The 19,753-nt window shown below is 33.6% G+C and overlaps 1 protein-coding gene across 2 annotated transcripts in view; it reads right to left on the bottom strand.

Moving 5' to 3' along the window:
* Positions 1 to 12,830: 12,830 nt before the first annotated feature.
* Positions 12,831 to 19,753, bottom strand: part of LOC124531981 (kinesin-like protein CG14535) — a 415,871-nt gene continuing 408,948 nt past the window's right edge. For both annotated transcript variants that reach the window (XM_047106585.1, XM_047106586.1), the window contains 3 exons: positions 17,478 to 17,675; positions 16,755 to 16,970; positions 12,831 to 16,490 (listed from right to left, as the gene is read on the bottom strand). In XM_047106585.1, the coding sequence (XP_046962541.1) occupies positions 13,801 to 16,490; positions 16,755 to 16,970; positions 17,478 to 17,675 (3,104 nt within the window). In that variant the 3' untranslated portion in view covers positions 12,831 to 13,800. The remainder of the gene's footprint in view (positions 16,491 to 16,754; positions 16,971 to 17,477; positions 17,676 to 19,753) is intronic.

The following is a 19,753-nucleotide window of genomic DNA, read 5'->3' as shown; positions in this document are numbered from 1 at the left end:
ACATAAAACCAAAACAATGTCATTATTTAATTTCTGTTTCTATACATATTTAAATTTAAGAACTACTAAAGTAATATCATTTAAAACAATACGGACACAACAAATCTTCTAAAAACATACATTCGATAGAACAACAAGATCTTCGCCTTGTCTGCAAATTCACACAAACTTCAGCGTACTAAAACTACACTAAAATTTCAAATTCAAGAACCTTTTCTTAGCGTATCCCCCCTGTTTACATAAGGCAATCCGAGAGAGGCACCAGATGTCCCACTCTTGACAATAAATTTTATTGCGTACTCCACACTACAAAACCGTAAGCTTGGATTTGAAACAAGCGCGGAATGTACTATAGTTAGTAATACGAATGCGTTTATATACCTACGTGATATCAGAGAGGCTTCTATAGGGGAGAAGAAATCGTCGAAAATGTAAATGTATGTATATTTAAACTATATAATATAGGGAATTTATACGAAGTTCGTGTAATAGCATAAAAAAACCACTCGTAAAATTTACACTACTAAGTTAATATTCTTTTCTTTTAAGAATGAAATGTTTGGAGCTTCAGACTCTGTTCATAGAAGGCAACATTTCGAACAGATATATGCTTCCTTGAGTTCACAACGGAACAAGAGATGAAATATAAACGAATGAAGATGTTCTAGTAAGATTTGTTTATTTAAGCCGGCGTATATCAGCTATAACGTAATTATTATAACATTGTAGCAAAGAATTGCTATATTAACTTTAGTAAGCAAGAAAAACCTATAAATTTCCCACTGCTGGGCTATTACCTCCTCTCCTTTTGAGGAGAAGTTTTGGAACATTTTCCACCACGCTGTTCCAATGCGGGTTAGTAGAATACACATGTGGCAGAATTTCTAAGAAATTAGACACATGCAGGTTTCCTCCTTCGAAATAATCTGTGCCTTTTTAGCACACATAAGAAAATAAAAAAATTGAAGCACATTTAGATAAAATCTTGTTTTTAAAAACGTTTTTAGTTTTACTTTTATGTTATTTAATTGAATTTAATAATGGAAATTACAATTTCTCTATAATTGACTCTATAATAATAATATCCTGTATTATTAAGTATAAAGTAATACGTACTAATATTAAACTGGCTCCTAATCTTTGCTAGTTGGATAAGCACCTGAATACGAACAGGCAATACTTGGACTTTGAAAGAAACTTTTAAAAGAAATCCGTAATCCTTGTTTGTTTATTACTATAGCGTAAGTTTTGCAGCGACCGCTATTAATAAAGAAGGTATTTAATTAAATATAGGTAACATGGAAAATGGAAAACTCAAATATTATAAGCACGCAAATTATTCGTAAACTTTGAACAAAAAAAAAGTGAAATTTTCTTCCTATTCCACAACTTGCCAGCGAGGCCGGTCGAAATTTTTAATGAATAATTTATTTTTCTAACTCTCGCCTGTTTTTTTTCCATTTCATTATTTTAATCAGAGAAAAATCTTTTATAGATTCGACGTTAAGACGTCACATAATATAAAAATGTGTATGTAATTCAGTAGAATATGCCTATCAGATGACAAATGTGAAATCACGTATATAAGATTTGTAGCTCTCTTATATAATTTTTACAGAAAAGTCATCAAATGTATTAAAATCAAAGAACTTTTTAACATTTTTTTATACAATAACCTATCAATAGATACTTGATACTATAAGTATAAATCAAATCAAATTTCTTAATCAATATAGAAGCGTTACATTAATTTATTCATCATAATCTATACATATAATAAAATTGGAGCGTCTGTTTGTAATATTAAAATAGCCCTTTTTTACTCAATGCACAGGTATTTATACATGGTACATATACCAAAATAATATTTCTTACAACATTTGTCTGTCAGTCTGTTTGTTCCAGCTAATAATCTCTGGAACACCTGGATCGATTTTGACGGGACTTTCACTGGCAGATAAATAATATAATAAGGAGTAACTTAAGCGATAATAATATTTTTTTGTTAAATTCAAACGCGTACAAGGTCGAGGGCACAGCTCGTGTATAACATTTCTCTAATAGTTATCATAGGTAATGTAGCGTATCACTGGCTGACATTTTATGCTAATATTTTGTGATGAGTTTCGCGATTCGAGTTTATCTGACCATATTGATAAGAGCAGCAGCTAGTTGGTAGATATATATTTGGTAGAATTTAATTGTATTCAATGTTTACTTATAATATTAATTACTAAGCAAGGAATTATTAAAAACATGAAAACAATCAAATAATGATTTAATTATATTCAAATAATTTACTTTTCCAGAGTTCTGAGTTCTGGTCTTTGAATTTTTACTTACATAAAATACATTTTGATTTTGATATAAATAATAATACATTATAAGTGCAGTTTACTTTAAGTTAATTTATAATTGTTTATTTTTTTTCACCCATAACTTGTAACATTCTATATTCGCAGTCAATAATTTAGTATATAAATTGACTAAACCAAAATTTAGTGCTGGACTGCGCTGGGAAATAGCGGATCATTAAACGCGTCCCCGATCCAGGACAAATCGATTGGTTCCGCGTTAAATACAACCAGAGAAATGTAGCCAATGACCTCTGCAATACGCAGCCTTAATATCGTTTAGTATTTTTTATCAAGTTTTGATTTTTTCATATGTACAATAATCTCATATAGTCGATCGGGGCACCCGAACCGGTATGTGGGCCAGGACCCAAAGGAACAAAATTGCCATAAGCTAATTAATGGGTTAGCATAAAATATATATGTATTCATATATTTAAAATATATATTGTTATTATATGTATATTGTATGTATATTAATATTGTAGTTTTTTTTATTTTTATAATATATTGTCACAGCCCGTCACAACCACACAGGGTACCATTGAAAATCAGCGTTGGTTTTTGGAACCCAACTTGGAAGCTGAATTGCCCCTGAAGTACCTTTTAGGACAAGTTAAGTATCATTGTGTTGTTTTAAGTTAGTGAGTAGTTATAGTTGGTTAATATGTTTTTATTTTTGTTATTTTTCGTTTTTTTTGTTTTAATTTTTTTTATACTTCTTATTATTTTATTATGTCTTAATAAACATTTCTTTCTTTCTAATTTCCTGTCCTACCCACTAAAACCATCCTCGGGTTACCACCATTCCACTGAGTGGTGAGGCAACGGGATCGCCCAGGGCATACAACAGTTTATAACCGAAGATCACCCATTAAAACTTAACCAAGCGTAAGACACTTTTATGTGTTTAATTGTGTTTATATGCACAATCTTGATGTTAAAGTGTAATAAATATAATGTGTTAGTGTGTATGTTATATTATAGAATTAGTCTAGTGTTAAGTCGCCTTATACGAACATCTCGTGTGTCGATCCAAATGTGGTGGACCACTCATTGAGCTAAGCTTTCTTTGTGTTATGTTAAAATCTTCTATTGGTATTAAATATGACTTAAAGCTAGAAAGGCGTTTCTTTTCAAACCCAGTAATTAACCACATTAGATGCCTAGAATACCTGCTAGCAATTAAAGGAAACCCCGAGGAGAATATTATATTGAACCTCTTTTTGAACGGTTTTTACTCAGGTAAAAGTAATAAAACTAAACAAATACTTTTTATCATTTATTCATAATTTGTCGTGGATAAGTTATACTTATTGAACACATCACACATACATCATCAGCCCGTTTTTGTCCACAGCTGGACATATGCCTCACAAAGGGCACGCCACTGTGGTCTTTCTCCGGCTACTCGCATCCAGCTCCTGCCTGCCGCCTTGCGTATATCGTCACTCCACCGTGCCTGAGGACGTCCTACACTACGTTTACTCACTAAACGCGCCCATATAAATGTCAAACATTACCGTCCGTTGAACTGTCAATTTTGAAATAAAGCGCGTCAAGTGTAAGTTGGCGTTTGGCAAAAACATGTATTTTTTTTGTTCATTTATATCTAATTTGTTTTATTTACCCTTATTCAGAAAACTTACCCAAAATCTATTAAAAATGAGACGTAGAGAATTATTTTCTAGGGAGATATTGGTAAAATACATAAAAAAGTGGCAAGACAAAGGGTGTAGCAGGTGCTGCCACAGGAACGCCAACTTATACTTGACAGTCTATATCTTTATTGTACGAATTTTGCGGATTGATGGTTGTTAGATTGTTACCAATTTTTTTTCTTGATAAATAAATAAAGATATAAATGAAAACTTTTTTTTGCTACAAATTTGTAATGATATGAGCCAGTCGTAAATTTATATCTCCGTTGAATCTCAAGAATTATTTAACAAGAAAATTTTACGACACCAAAATCAAAATGGCGTATGGAAAATCGAAAAGAAAATGCGCAGGTTTTATATGCATGGACTTCGTTATTTTTCGGGGCTCATCATTCGTATTTTATTAGACACCCCTTATTGTCTTCAATAAAAATTCTAGGGATGGCCTATAAAATTTAACGTAGGCGCTGTAAAATCTACCCTTAATAAATTTCGTTGTAAATCAGACGAGATTTCGTATAGTGATACGGATTATGTACGGGTACATAAACCATAAGGTAATCATGTAATTACTTTAAAAAATATTTATACTATAGTTATGTAAAAATATAAATTAGCGGGAACTACAGAGGCTGTTATCCCACGCCTTATTTCTTCTCAATATCTTTTACGCGTGACATCTCTTACATAAAACTATATATTATTTGAGATCTCTTACTCTACATTTTGTTTAGGCGCCTCTAAAACACTTTTAAGAGATGTGGACTTTGCCATATCTAGTCATAACGTGCCAGATATTTCAGGGAAATGTACTAGACTGACTGTACTAGACTTCGAAACGTCCCAATCTCTCTGCATGATTTTAAGCCAGTTCAATCTTAATTAATCCTATAAAAAGAGAAAATTACAAAGTTGCCAGTATTATAATATGTTCTGCTCTGAAATATTTCATTTTAGAAAAAAATATATAATAAATACTTAATATACAAAATATTAAAGAACCAAAGCCATCGACATAGCCCACTGAAGTGGCAGTGGGCTGGTCATATTTGTTGTAGAACCGATAACCGTTGGGGAAAACGTGATCTAGAGTGAAGACCGCGTCTCGGCAAACGTAGTGTAGGAAATCCTCTGGCACGGTGGAGTGACGATTTACGCAAGGCGGCAGGCAGGAGCTGGATGCGAGTAGTCGAAGAAAGACCACAATGGCCTATGTCCAAAATTCGACAAACATGAGCAGCTGATGATGATGATGATTATACAATATAATGGTGACTCAAAAAGTATTGATCCTCCGCTGATCCGTATCTTACTGTAAGTAAACGTAATCGTTTAATGGGAGCTTTAAATAAGACTTACCAATATTACAACAAATCGAACGAGATAATCCGAGAAATGACATGATTTTAGTATTAAAGTACGTAAAATCCTTATAAATAGCGAGATGGTAATAAAAAGTGTCGCTAATACAGACTAAGTATCGGTTTTCCTCTTACTACTGGTTCGTATCTCACTCGAAAGTAATTTTATAGATTACAAAGTTCGTAATAAAATTTAAGATTTATTCATAGTGATAGTAATATTAATATTTTAGTAAAGTTTATACATTTTATTTGAAAATGAACATCAACTAAATCTATTAAGGGGTTAATTGGTGGTAGGGCTTTGTGCAAGCCCACCTAGGTAGGTACCACCCACTCATCAGATATTCTACAGCTAAACAACAGTACGCATTATTGTTGTGTTCTGGTTTGAAGGGTGAGAGAGCCAGTGTAACTACAGGCACAAGGGACATAACATCTTAGTTCCCAAGGTTGGTGGCGCATTGACGATGTAAGGAATAGTTAAAATTTCTTACAGCGTCATTGTCTATGGGTGATAGAGACCACCTATTGGAATAAAAATGAAACGATCGAGAAATCGATTCAGACGAAGTAACGTGACAAACTGTTATTACAAGACAAGTATTCGGCTAACAAAAGCTAAGACTGTCTCGAATAATCCTATTGTTTTCCTAATATAACGCACACCAATAGTAGCGTCAGACCTACTAATTCGCCCCGAGTCTATCCAGATAAATTGTTGACAGTTGTTTACGACGACTTGCAATCAAAACGGCTTGAATTTTATGTTATTTATTTGTTATTTTCTTATTTTTTAATCCGTCCATTAGTTTTATTATTTATTATTTTAATTAAATTAATCCTTTAAGAGCAACAAAATAATATTGATCTAATTGCGCTATAAATTAGCTTCAAATATCAGTTAAAATGATTATTATCATTTTATATAGTTTACAATATAAGTTTCGTTATTGTAGTTAATGAAAAATTGAGTAAATACCCTTAATCTAGTTTTGAAGCATTTTACACCACGCTACTTCATTGCGGCTCAACAATACAACAACCGGAACACAACAATACTGAATACTGTTATTTGGCGATAGAATAACTGATGAGTGGGTGGTACCTAATCAGACGGGCTTACACAAAGCCCTACCACCAAGTAAATGGCGAAAGAGCTACAGACAGACAGATTTACTTTCACATTTATAATTTTAATAAAGATCTAAGTGGTTGGTAAGTATCATAAGTAATATTATCCCATTGATCTATGTACTGAAAGCAATTTTTTATTTTGTAAATATATAAAGAGCTAAAAATAAATTTCTCGCTATCTCCCGAATAAACATAGTAAAATGCGTGCCTTAAAGTTTGAGCCGCTCCTCAAATCCTGAGAAATCGCGCCGACTTCAGACGGCTTTCAACACGTTTTATCGTATGGCTCAATTTAAAAAGAAATAGCGATATGTAGCAATGTTTATTACAAAGGAATTAAGATTCATTCTAGTTACTTTAGGTCGTTTAATTATAGAAAAAAGAGTAATTAGATTAGTGATAGGTAGATTTAATTTTAATTATATGTTTGATGTAGATTGTTACACTATACTTTTTACAATTGATATAATTTGATTCAAATTGTTAATGTTTAGTCTATGTAATGTTTTAAAAGCGCCCTTTAACTAATAACTATATATCAGATCGTTTTGCAATACTATCTTAGTTAATAATGTTTTACAGTTGGAATTCTAAGTTTATTTTATAATCTTTATGATATGGAGATACAGTATCTGCCTCATGTTTGTTTATGTAGCGAAAATTTTTCACAGCGTATAGGTTGTCTTGGTAGAAATATTCGAGGTAATAAGTCTATTAGATTACTGTCAGATATTACATATTTTTGTAAAAAATATTCTCGACTCATAAACGATTGAACGATTGTGAGTCGAGATGGCCCAGTGGTTAGAACGCGTGCATCTTAACCGATGGTTGCGAGTTCAAACCCAGGCAAGCACTGCTGATTCATGTGCTTAATTTGTCTTTTTTAATTCATCTCGTGCTGAATTTCATAGAATTTCTGCCACATGTGTATTCCACCAACCCACATTGGAACAACGTGGTGAAATATGTTCCAAACTATCTCCTCAAATGGAGAGGAGGCCTTTAGCCCAGCATTTGGAATTTACAGGCTGTTGTTGTAAAAATATTGCAGCTATTATTATATAGCTAGTGAGTTCAATACGACGATAATCGAAATGGTAATTGATATGAATCGAGACACTAGTGCTGTAAGGAATAAGTATATAAAAGTAAGTATAAGGTACCTAACAAGTCAGAAAAAAGTCCTTCAACTATGTAGTAGTAAATAACTACAACAATATAAAAAGATGAAGTTTTATTAAATAATCATTTAAGGCATAAGTCTGTGACTCAAGTCGTTGTGTTGTCACTTGGATAATGCAGATTGATTCGGCTCAACTCGAAGCAGACAAATTCGATTTGCGACCGCGAAGGTTTGTGGTAAAAAATATTACTGATTTCTTATGAGCGGCAATGGATGTGGAGAGCTACATATCTCGTCAGAACAGTCTATATCTGTATATATATAACGGGGCGCGGTAACTTTGGCTGTTGATTTGGACAATTAATGAATTGAGTAGATGGCAATAATGTTTGATGGATGATTTACTTTTAAGAGCGGGTCACTCCGGATGGAGTCGTGTCATGGCAACGCGAGCCATGTTTTAACAAGCGACTCGAATGCAATGGTGGCTTGCAAATCTAAACCTCTTAATCGAGATGAATTATTGTAATCCTTTGATATTGTTGTGGTGTACGATTCATACATATACATCAATAAATACAGTAATCAGGCGATATTAAATACGTTTTGGATTGTGAATATCTCCACGGCACACCCAAATGCCGGATCAATCCGCAATCCCAACTGATCGCCATCCTGTTCTTCCGACATATACATAAAAGCAAATGCTTGATTGACTGACTACTATGTAACTGAATAAATTATTAGATGTAGAGATTACTGCTAATTTCTATCTGACGTCATGTTTATCGTATTTCTCTTTCAATTTCATCCAATCAAAGAATTGCAATAATAATTGTCTTGAACACCAAGGTTTATTATTGGTTGTAAATATTTTTGGGACTAGACAAATATCGCGCTTATAGCGAACGATGCTGTGTTGTTAGTATATATAAAGCAATAACTGGGCGTGCCTTTAAAATACAGCTGCTATAAGACACACATATGGGTATTTAAAACTGCTGTTAAAAGCTTGTTCTAGAAATCAATTTGAATAGGTGATATTACTATCATAAAATTATTATTGAATAATACAAATATGTTGCACAAATTATTGTTTGCTAACCCAAAGCCTCTAGCGATATTTACAGACGTCGGTGTGAGCAAAAAGATTTTGGAACAAAACAGGATTAACATAATTTAACGCACATTGCAACCATTTTATTTTAAGGCAATATTGTCATTTACTAAAATTACAAAGTAACTCTGTCTGTTACACTTTCATAGCTAAATCAGATTATCAATCAAAATTCCATAATCAAAATTATTCGAGATACTTTTACAAGCAATTTTGAATAATCATTTAACAAACTGTACTAAGTAAAGCTACCATCGTTTTGGAATGAAGATTCCATCGAGAAGAAACAGCAAGAAGCTCTTGTACATTGTATTGTTGTATATTAGCTTGAATAGCATACGTGTTCTCATAGTTTCAGTCAGTCAGTCAGGGATTTGTAAAACATAACAAAATTGCAGGTTTAAATACTTGCCAAGAAAAAGATTGTGAAATAGCCGTGTCTGATTTAAATCGGCCACATGTGTAACCTAACCTGTATTGGAGCATTGTATCTGAAGTCCCAGACCCAAACCTTTTCCTCAAGAGGAAAGGAACCCCTAAGGGCGACATTCATTAAATGTATCTTTAGTTCTGCTGTTATTTACGAACAATGGTGACCACATTTAATCAGTTAAAAGTAAAACGTGATATAGTACAGTGAGAGTAAGAAAACCTTCGTACGTTTTCAAATTCATTCCTTTATCTAGTCTCAAACTCTTAGTACCTTTTGAATCTAAACATCAAATAATTGCGACGCAATATGCAAAAAGACATTTTTGCTCATAATGAACACACGAAAATAGATCTTATGGTCACGAACCTTTTCTTACCCAGGCTGAACATACGTGATAATATATAAAGTATCGTTTCATTCGAAAACCTTATATTATAGTTTTAAAGAAATGAAACTTGTCATCGAACTGTTTCCAACTTTGACTATCATGCTTAATGTCCTTGAAATGGCTTGGCAATATTGTTTCGAACTTATTTGAAACATCCAATATTTTACAAGAGTTATGACAATTTGTACAGTATTTTTTAATCTTTTTGAAATTATGGAAATTGTCTAGTAGGTCCAGTGGTTTATTTAGGCAGGGACTTAGCGGTCATCAGATATTCTACCGCCAAACAGTAATACTCAGTACTATTGTGTTGCAGTTTGAAATGTGAGTTAGCCAGTTATAACTAGTTTTATTTAAACAGAGTTATGGGCACAGTGGACATGACATTTTAGTTCCACAGATTGATGCGCTTTGGTGACGTAAACGTCACCGTCTCACTAGACGTGGTTATTATTTCTTACAGTATCTATGGGTAGTGGTGACATTTGCATACTAAAAACGTCTATTTCGATCCCGAGGTCTTGTACTAATTCCGTGCCTCAAAAAATTTAAAAAAATGGGATATCTGTCTGACCCCTTTTCAGTTGTTTGTGGAATGCAATTCCATTTGATAAGAGTAGAAAATCTATGTTCTCAAATACACTATAGAATGCAGAATACTTGTACACTTATTCACAATCACCTTGTTGGTAAATCTTTTAGAATTGGCCATTTGAGCCTAAATTTCATAACGAATTATATATTTTTTTTTTATTTCTGAAGATATTGCGTATTATTTTGATTGATGGTCTATACTGTATACTTCGGGAAGGAAATGTAACATATTCCTTCAAGATTACTCTCCGTTCAGTGACGCAGTACGCGACCATATTATTATGACGCATCTATCTATCTATATCTAATATCCGAACAGCTTTCTTTGCACGTCACGTACAAAATATTTCACATAAACAAAAACCAATTTCTCGAACACCTTTAATGTATAGGGCTTAAGGTGGAATTTATCTTGTATTTTTATCGAATGAAGTTTCGATATGTCGCTTAAATTTCGTCTTCGTGTCACGTACCGGGTTCGACTCCCCGGCCGACGCGTGTACCGCCTTTATCCTACGTTATTCTTTGTGTTTTGTTCTTGTTGTGGTATTATGTATCGTGACAGACTCGGCATTATTAAATGTAGGATCATTAGAGGGGATAGAGCTGTGAGATCAAATAGAGATGATTGAACTCACGATAAATACACTGTATAACTGTATCATAAAAAAATTATTACAAATCAAAATCAAAATAAACTTTATTCAAGTGGGCTTTTACAAGCACTTTTGAATCATCATTTAACAATTAAGTGAAGCTACCACCGGTTCGGAAAGCAGATTCTACCGAGAAGAACCGGCAAGAAACTTAGGAGTTACTCTTTTTCAACATTAAAAAAATACAATCATATTTGTTAAATACAATTATATATGTATGTTATCCTGCCTGGAAGTCAACAGGTATTAATTCCAAGCTTTTTTATCATCTAAAAAAACTTGTATCGAATAATATGCCTTTTATATCAATGTATTTTTTATAAACGAAAAAATTCAAATAATTTACGAAACGGTAAAGTTAAAAATGTCTGTTTAACACATTTATTTTTATTAAATAAGCTTATTAAAGATACTGTAATAAGCGATACTGTCTCAAGAAATAAATATCTATATTAAGATATTTTGTTCCTTATTCCATTGTGATTTTTAAAGCGATCATATTTTTTTTATAGACTATTACATTGGTAACCAATGACCGTCAATAACGCAATATGTTCGTTGAATAAACTATAGAAAAGAAAAAGAAAAGATATTCTTAGAAAAGAGAAAGATATTCTTGTTTATAACTTGAGTAAAATTCAAAAAATAGATAAGATTTTTAAGTACAAATATCAAAATCTGATCGGTGAAATTTTGTAAGAACAATGACGTATTGCCTTTGAGTAATCAATTGTTATTGTCATACGTTTTTATGGTATTTTTTTATCAGTTGATTTAATTAAAAACTAATTTTACACTTGATGCTTGTGTGGTTGCACTTTTTTGTAAATATAGGTTAAGACTTAGATAAGGTGAATATTTAATGTATCTTTCTGATTTTAATATCGTATTCTACATCGCATACTGAATATTTTACTCGAAAATAGTGATATGTATTGAGTAATTTATTTGTCAAATTAATAATATAGTTAATAGTGGAGCGACCTGAGGTTTTGACCTTGGAAAATGGTTACAGTGAATGAATTTTTTTGGTTGAGGTGGCATTTTCTTTTTTATAATATAACTCGCAGAGCAAAAAAAGCACAATTTTTTTTGTGCTTTTTAATTTTTTAATAATTAATTGGAAAAAGATAAAAAAATAATATTCCGGCATATAATTTAATTTATAACGAAATTCCGAGGTTTATTTGATTTTTACGCTCTAGACTATAATTTCCCAAATTACGTTCCTCGATTTATTTTTAAACTTCGCTAGAAAGCCTAATGAAAATGAAAGGCTTAATAGTAATACTCTCTTAACAACAATTTCATTTCTCCCCCAAAATCTCAGCGCAAATGTTAACGCAAAATCTTTTTAGCGCCCGATAATCGTTATGGCCTAAACAGCTGCCACTTTGCCAAATTATTGGGAGATTTCGGAAAAAGTTGTCACCCCTCGCTGAAGAGGGTAACTTAGTGTTTGATAGCATGATTTTCCCGAGGCGTAAGGAGAATGTTAAATTACATGAGAAATGAAAGATAATAGGGCTCCCCTTAAAAGTTTTTGCATGGGGATAAAGTTAGTATCCCATAAGATTTTCGAATTACCAAGGGTAAAGAATTTAACCATAAAACTTGAGAAAGTTTTTACGTTATTTATTCATGAGTTTTTACTGCACGGCGGGTGCAATTGTATTCTTTAAAATAAGTTGAAATAAATGGTTTTAAAATTAATTGTGCTGTAAAAAGTTTAATTTGCATTGTTATATTTATATTTGTGTGACAACAACAACAAACGACGCTAGTTTGTTCTTATATCCTTAATATTGTATTCTCAAAATTGTGTGTGTGTGTATTTTTTAATATTTTTCATTCATTTTAAGGATATTTTAATACTCACTAAATTTAGCCCTTGTATCCAAATCATCAAATAAAAAAATAAAAATTGAGTGAGATAAAAGAAAATAACACAAAAAACAAGTCGGTTCAAATCGAACATTTTATTTTAAACTAATACGAACGCATAGTAGAATTTACGATATATATATTTATATAATATTAAATGGTATATAACAGAACATTGACAATAAAGCGATAACTAATTCACCAACATTTTATAAAGCCATAGTGATTGCATTCGAGTTTTATTTACAAACGGTCTCGCCGATTTTGAAGATGATAATAAAATATTAAAGCTATTTAGAACATGGCCGATGACACAACAGTCTTATCTCTAGATAATTTCTTATCAATATAAAATAACATTCGATCCATTCACTTAATTATCATGAACAAGAAATCTAATAAAACCTAAAGTTATATTCCAAACGAATGATTGTACGTTATCAAAGTAACGGTATTTTCTTCACACAAATCAAACTGTGAGTTATTTTCCAATTTTAAAATATCTCATTAAGTGATTGGAAGAAATGCATCGAAAACATTTTTGAAGATATCAGTGGTAGCAAAGGTTGATAAAATGGCAGTGCCTTTACAGTACGACATCAGAGGCGGGGAAGACAGAGGAAGACTCTTGCTTTTATTTTTATACATTCCTTATAAAAAGCTAAACAACAGTTGCAATTATTAACGTACCGATTAAAGATGATGTCAATGATTATATAAAAGTACAAAAAATGAGCAGTAATAGTTCTCTAACTGGGTCGATTTATTTTCGTTGCATAACATGTTCGTCTCTGTATTATTTACAATGTGTTACATTTATTATACGATCCAATAAACTCACTAAGTACGTCTTTAAAAATATATTTCGGAGCAGAACTAGAAGCTTCATAAGGTTCAGAAAAATACAGTGGTAACCTCATTGGATCAGTGCCAAAGCTTTTGTTGTATAAATACGAGTACGTCTAGAGTACAAAAGCAGTCTCCAGATTAAATTCGGTAACGTAGCTTAATGATATAACTATTTAGATTTTAAATACTATAAGTACATTTTTGTACCGTTATATAAAGTTTATAAATTTTGCTTTATTGTTAAAAGTCACTAATTTCAGGATCAGTGTCCGCGTATTTGCAAGTGAAAGGATTTCTCAACCATGAACAGAACGATCGGTCGCTGTGTTGTTTATATTTAGCCGTTGTATGTTTTTTGGCGTGTGCTCTTGCAACAGCCGCTCTTCGAGTAGGATAAGAATCTAAAGAAGACGCATCAGAATCTCTCGGTACGGAATCATAACCGGATTCTGCTCTTCTCGAAGTTGCCGCAGGACTGTGCTTTCCAGTTCTGGGCGTGGACTCATGTCCGCTGTCATATCCATCTGGTTTACAGCTTGCAACTACTCTTGCAACATTTTTATCACCCTTTTCACACTTTTCAGAACGCGGTTCGATTGTAACAACCGGTGGTGTAACCTCTAGATGTAAATTTGATTTTAGTTCTTTAAAATTACTAGATGGCGCTCCACTACCGGGCATGCGATTTTCTTCTCTTAAATTTGGATCAGATGCTCCATCCGGATGCCTTAAAGATGCTATCCGGGCATCTGTAATATCGTTTGATCTATATCTCTCAAAAGGTCCATAAGGGTCATTGTGCGCTATGTCTAAGTCATGGTACGCATCGCATTCCCCTACAGCACTACACGGCCTCGACATAGACCTCTTGCAACTATCACAAATTTTGTCACTTGGCCGATATGCAGGTTCACTATATACAGATCCGTCGCCATGATAATCTTCAGTATCTCTAACGTTACACATTGAAAGTGATTGAAATTGGGGCGCAATTCTAGGATTAGGTACATTGCTACTACTATCCAACATTCTACGAGAACCATATAACTCTGTTAATCCCATGAGCTCTTCTAGCCTTGAGCGTGATGAAGGTAAGCTTTCTTGAGGATTTAAGTCTATTGGATGATCTCCAAAGTGATGTGTGTAAAACCCTATAGTTTGTCTTAGATATGCTTCATTTCTTATTTGTCTTTCAACTTCACTGTACATTGAAAGTGTATCAGTAAAAGTTGAAGCTACGGTTAAATTTTCTTGGCTTAAAATTCTAAGTGGATGGTCCTCACCATCTCCATGGTCTATATCACCAAAAGAATGATCAGCATAACCCATACAGTATGCAATATCTTCTTCTGTAACTTGAAGACAGCTGTCTTGCATTGGAACTGGCTCTAAAGGTTCTTCAACCTCTATTAATTCTAAAATATCATCTTCATCATCTACGTGCCCTTTACTCATTCCATGAAGATCTAAATCTCTACTCCGCCTGGAAATCATTTCATCGTCCATTCTCATTCTTTCTTTGTATTTACTATCTAAGCTTTCCATTGACACTTCTCTACTGCTGAGGCTACTTGGGTTCATCAAAGGTAGTGCCGGCGGAATTTCCGCTAACTCTTCGCTGTCATCATCTTCATCAGGCTCATTCTTTGTGGATGATCTGGCACTGGACGGTTTTCGACTTAAGCTAGGATCAAGCTGACCTGGATTTTCCTCCTCTATTGCCATGCCTTTTGATCCTGCCTTTAAACCTGTCCTAATAGTAGATTCTTCGACATGAATCCTTCTTGCTGCATCTTTGATTTCCATTCGATGTGTCGTTTCCCCTTCTTCAGGTCCTCTCTGTTCTTCTTTATGAGGTGGTTGTGCTTTATGGCTTGGAGAACTGTGTCTAGATTTTTGAATTTGAGATGTTTGATTTTCGACCCATTTCTTTATCATATTTTTCTTATGGTTATCCATATACCCATAACCGATACTTTCGCTTCCGAAAGAATTAAGAACACCAACTTGTAAAGGTACAGCATTCGGTTGTATTGGTACAGATTCAAATTGTAGCGGCAGCTTAGTTTCTTGCATTGGACCATCGATCCAAGTTTCTCTCTTTTTCCCCTGCGTTTCTTTTATAATATGTCGTGCTTCAACTAGTTTTGACTTTGAAATCCGAGGACCATCGATCCATTGTTCATCACTATTATTTTTTCCTTCATCACCGTGCTTTGCTGCCTGTTTTTTCAGAGGAGCCGCTTTAGTTGAAGCTGTGTGTACAGGTGACGACTTCGGAGTAAAATTGGGTTGAGTTAGATTTTTCATAGGTGATGCTTTAGGCGACGAATGCAATTTATGCACAGGACTTTTCTCTTCAACGACTTTAGATAGAGATGATTTCTGTTTTTGTTCAGCTGCTGAACCTCTCAAGGCTTTACTTAAAATACACCTGTTGTCACCCGAATTGATATGCGGTATATACACTGGGGGATGTTCGCCGTCAGTTGCATCATCTAACGGTCCAACATAAATGACTGTATCCGCTGATAAATCACTACTCGACGGATCAGGTTCACTGCTACTTGGTTTTGAGGCATCTTCACCAGAACTGCCTCCAGAACCAGCGTTATTGTTAGAACTATATTTCACTTTTCTTCTTCGTAATCTATGTATTCGTGAGGCCAATTGTAATGTTGTTAATGTGTCGGAATAATTTTGGCCATTTGGAGATACGTGGACAATCATAGCAGTGTGACATGTCAAGGAGCCTAAGCATTCTTTTAAGACGTGTGTCAGATTGTGATCCCGATAAGGTAAATGTCGCTGACCATTAAATATGGCAAGAAGTATATTCCCCAACCCAGATAACGGTATACCTCCGTTAGTTTTTCCTCGTTCTGAATTTCCCAAATCTATCAAGTGCAAACGGCTCCGGCCACCGGCAACTGTAAATAAAGAAATGAATTTTTATTTTAAATCTGTCTCGGCAGCAAAAGCTCCAGAAATTTGCCTGAACGAGAATAATAAAACATTCATATCCGTTAAATAAGTGGATTTAAAAATAGAATACAAATAAATAGATTAAAATTAAATTTGTAAACTGTTAATATTTATCGAATGCTTAATAATATTTATGAATTCTCATAAAGGCGTCTATTTATTGGAATTTGATGTAAGTATTGAATTTTTTTCAAGATATTAAGACCTACCTGCACCCTTTCCGCCTACACTATACTGGTAAATGTGTAATGTGTACAGGAGATGACTGTCTTTTCCCTCCTCTCTCATTCCACGCGTCGCTAGGGCCGCATCCAAATAAAATGCTGCTTTTTCAGCGCTATGCACTCGAAGTTCTGACTGGTTTTGCAGATGTGTGCCGAAAAGAGGATCGTCTCGAAGGTATACTCCAGGCGATTGTTCCGTGTCTGTTAAAAGAAATAGTATTACGGAAATATAATAACTTAATTTTATTATGTAGCAACATAGTTAATAAGACAACACGTTGTCCACAATTGATTGAGTCGAGATGGCCCAGTGGTTAGAACGCGTGCATCTTAACCGATGATTGTAGGTTCAAACCCAGCCAAGCACCGCTGAATTTTCATGTGCTTAATTTTAGTGTATAATTCATCTCGTGCTCGGCGGTGAAGGAAATCATAGTGATAAAACCTGCATGTGACTATTTTCAACGAAATTTTGCCATTATGTATCCACCAAGCCGCATTGGAGCGTGGTGCAATATGATCCAAAAATCTTCAAATGCCTCTCCCTTTAGGCTTAGCCCAGCAGTGGGTAACTATGATTATATTAAGTGAATTGATGAGTATTAATTTATAATATTTTTATATTTTAAAAATAGAGTTATGAAGATATTATTATTAATTTAATTTGCACTAAGAGTATTATCAGGCGAGTTAATAAAATCAACTTACCATTTTGGTACGGCGCCAAAAGGTCACGTATTTGATTCGTATTAGTGCACAGCTCCACAGCAGACACTCTCACGGAGAACCGAGTGCCGCATTTATGTCTCTGCTCTGCGATACCCCGGAACAGCCAAGATATGGCGCATGGTATGGCACCAAGTGTGGCCGTGGAGTCTGGTCGCCCCAACATTGTGTACGACTTTCCTGCACAAAGAATTGGCATGTTTATATGTATGGCATTTATTTGGTGGTAGGCCTTTGTGCAAGCCAGTTTGGGTAGGTTACACTCATCAGATATTCTACCGCCAAACAAAAGCACTTGGTACTGTTGTGTTCTGGTTTGAAGGGTGAGTAATCCAGTGTAACTATTGGCACAAGGGACATAATCTCTTAGTTCCCAAGTTTGGTGGCGCATTATGGTTAATATTTCTTATCATTGTTTATGATCGGTGGTGATTACTACCATCAGGTGACACATATGCTTGTCCATCAATCAATAGCGTAAAAACAATTATAGATAATTGTGTAGGTATCTTTTTTAAAAGATCATTAACCTAAACACAGCTATTTAATTGGCAGATTTCGTATTCTTAAGTGCGTAAATAGACATAATTCCTTTCTTAAGCGAGTGGGTACAATGGAGCTTATGATAAAAATACGTGTGTTACAAACAAAAGAACGTCGGTTATAATCTTCGCACTGGTGGATTCCTTTCTCTATGTTTTCAACTTGTATTTATACTTTATTTCGTGCGTGATCGTGATACAAGACATACACATTACACATGTGTGTCTATGAAACCGCTTTGGAAAGTGGTGGGGTAAACTAAACCAATGATTGAGTTTTAAGAAGAATGGCTTACAGCACGCAGGGTATCATATGGATTTGAATTACTTATATATTTTTCTAATTTCTTTTTTATATTCATATGATAATATAGAATACTTAGTTATACAAATTACCCTCATACTCATTGTTTCACATCAAAGTTTCTATATAACTTTACGTTCAATTCATAGTATTACATGATATACTAGTTGTGTCCGCGCTCTTGTACGCGTTTGAATATAACAAAAAAAGTATATTGTAGTCTAAGTTAATCCCTATTACATCAGTTATCTGCTAGTGAAAGTCAGTCTGCCGTCAAAATTGGTCAAGCCGTTCCAGAGATTAGCCGGAACAAAGAGACAGACTGATCGATCGATTTATTATATGTACCATGTATATGCATTGAGTAAAAAATGGCTATTTATATAGTATAATATTATCTATATATATGTATATACATAATATTCTACCTTATAAATGATCATATAACACGGCAGTAAGCACATATCGTTGTATAAATATTAACGTATCCAATTAATAATCTAATCCTCAGCACTATTTATATAACATTAGCAGCGCCTCCGTCTCCGATATAATTAAAACGAGGTTCTAATTATTCACTCCGCGGGATCGACAATCCCCGAAATAAGCGGGATGATACAGTAAGCCAGGTTTCCGCGGGATCCCAGCCACGTTCCCTCAAAGTTCCGTTCGTGAGGCTTTCATTCAATTTGCATTTAAAACCTTAATCCTCGCCGCTGAGTAAGACTTACAATGTCGGCACAAGTCGTTAATAATATCTGCTCGTTTATTAAGAAAATCGTTCAAGAGTACTTTGTTCTTGTAACTTTTGAAATATAATAAATGTTTTTCCTATTTAATATATTTCAATGTATGTTTGTATATTGTAAATTTCTAAAAATGGCCATTGGCTTAGCACATTCTTAGAAAAAGTTCTTAAATATATTCTTAAATATCTCTAGATCTTGCTCAATTCATTATCATCGTTACCATTCGCTCATTCATTTTGATTGGTATTCATTTTGTCTCTGTTAAATCTTTTAACTTCTTGTAAAAGTGATCGTGACACTGTACATACATTTCATTACTTTTTCTCCTTATTTCTCATCTAAAACTATGATTAATTAATCCTATAATGCAGCCATATAATGGTTCTATTAATTATTAAAAAAAAAACAGAGTACGTTTAATATTTAATTTTTTAATTTGAAAGCATGATTAGCCAAACTGAATGTACCTATAATTATGATTTCTGACATGTGCATCTTTGTCGTTACAAATTATATATAACGCATGCATTTTTTAATTAAGATTATAGAATTCTAATTAAGATTTGATTAAAGTCAAACAGCTGTTAAGAAAGTATACGATTAGTCGTTTCATCACCTACTAAAAGTTACACATAAGTTTCTCCAGTATTAAAGTTTCAATTA

The sequence above is a fragment of the Vanessa cardui genome, chromosome 8, assembly GCF_905220365.1.
Source record: "Vanessa cardui chromosome 8, ilVanCard2.1, whole genome shotgun sequence".
In the NCBI taxonomy this organism is placed as follows: domain Eukaryota; kingdom Metazoa; phylum Arthropoda; class Insecta; order Lepidoptera; family Nymphalidae; genus Vanessa; species Vanessa cardui.
This window is presented reverse-complemented; position numbering and strand designations above follow the sequence as displayed.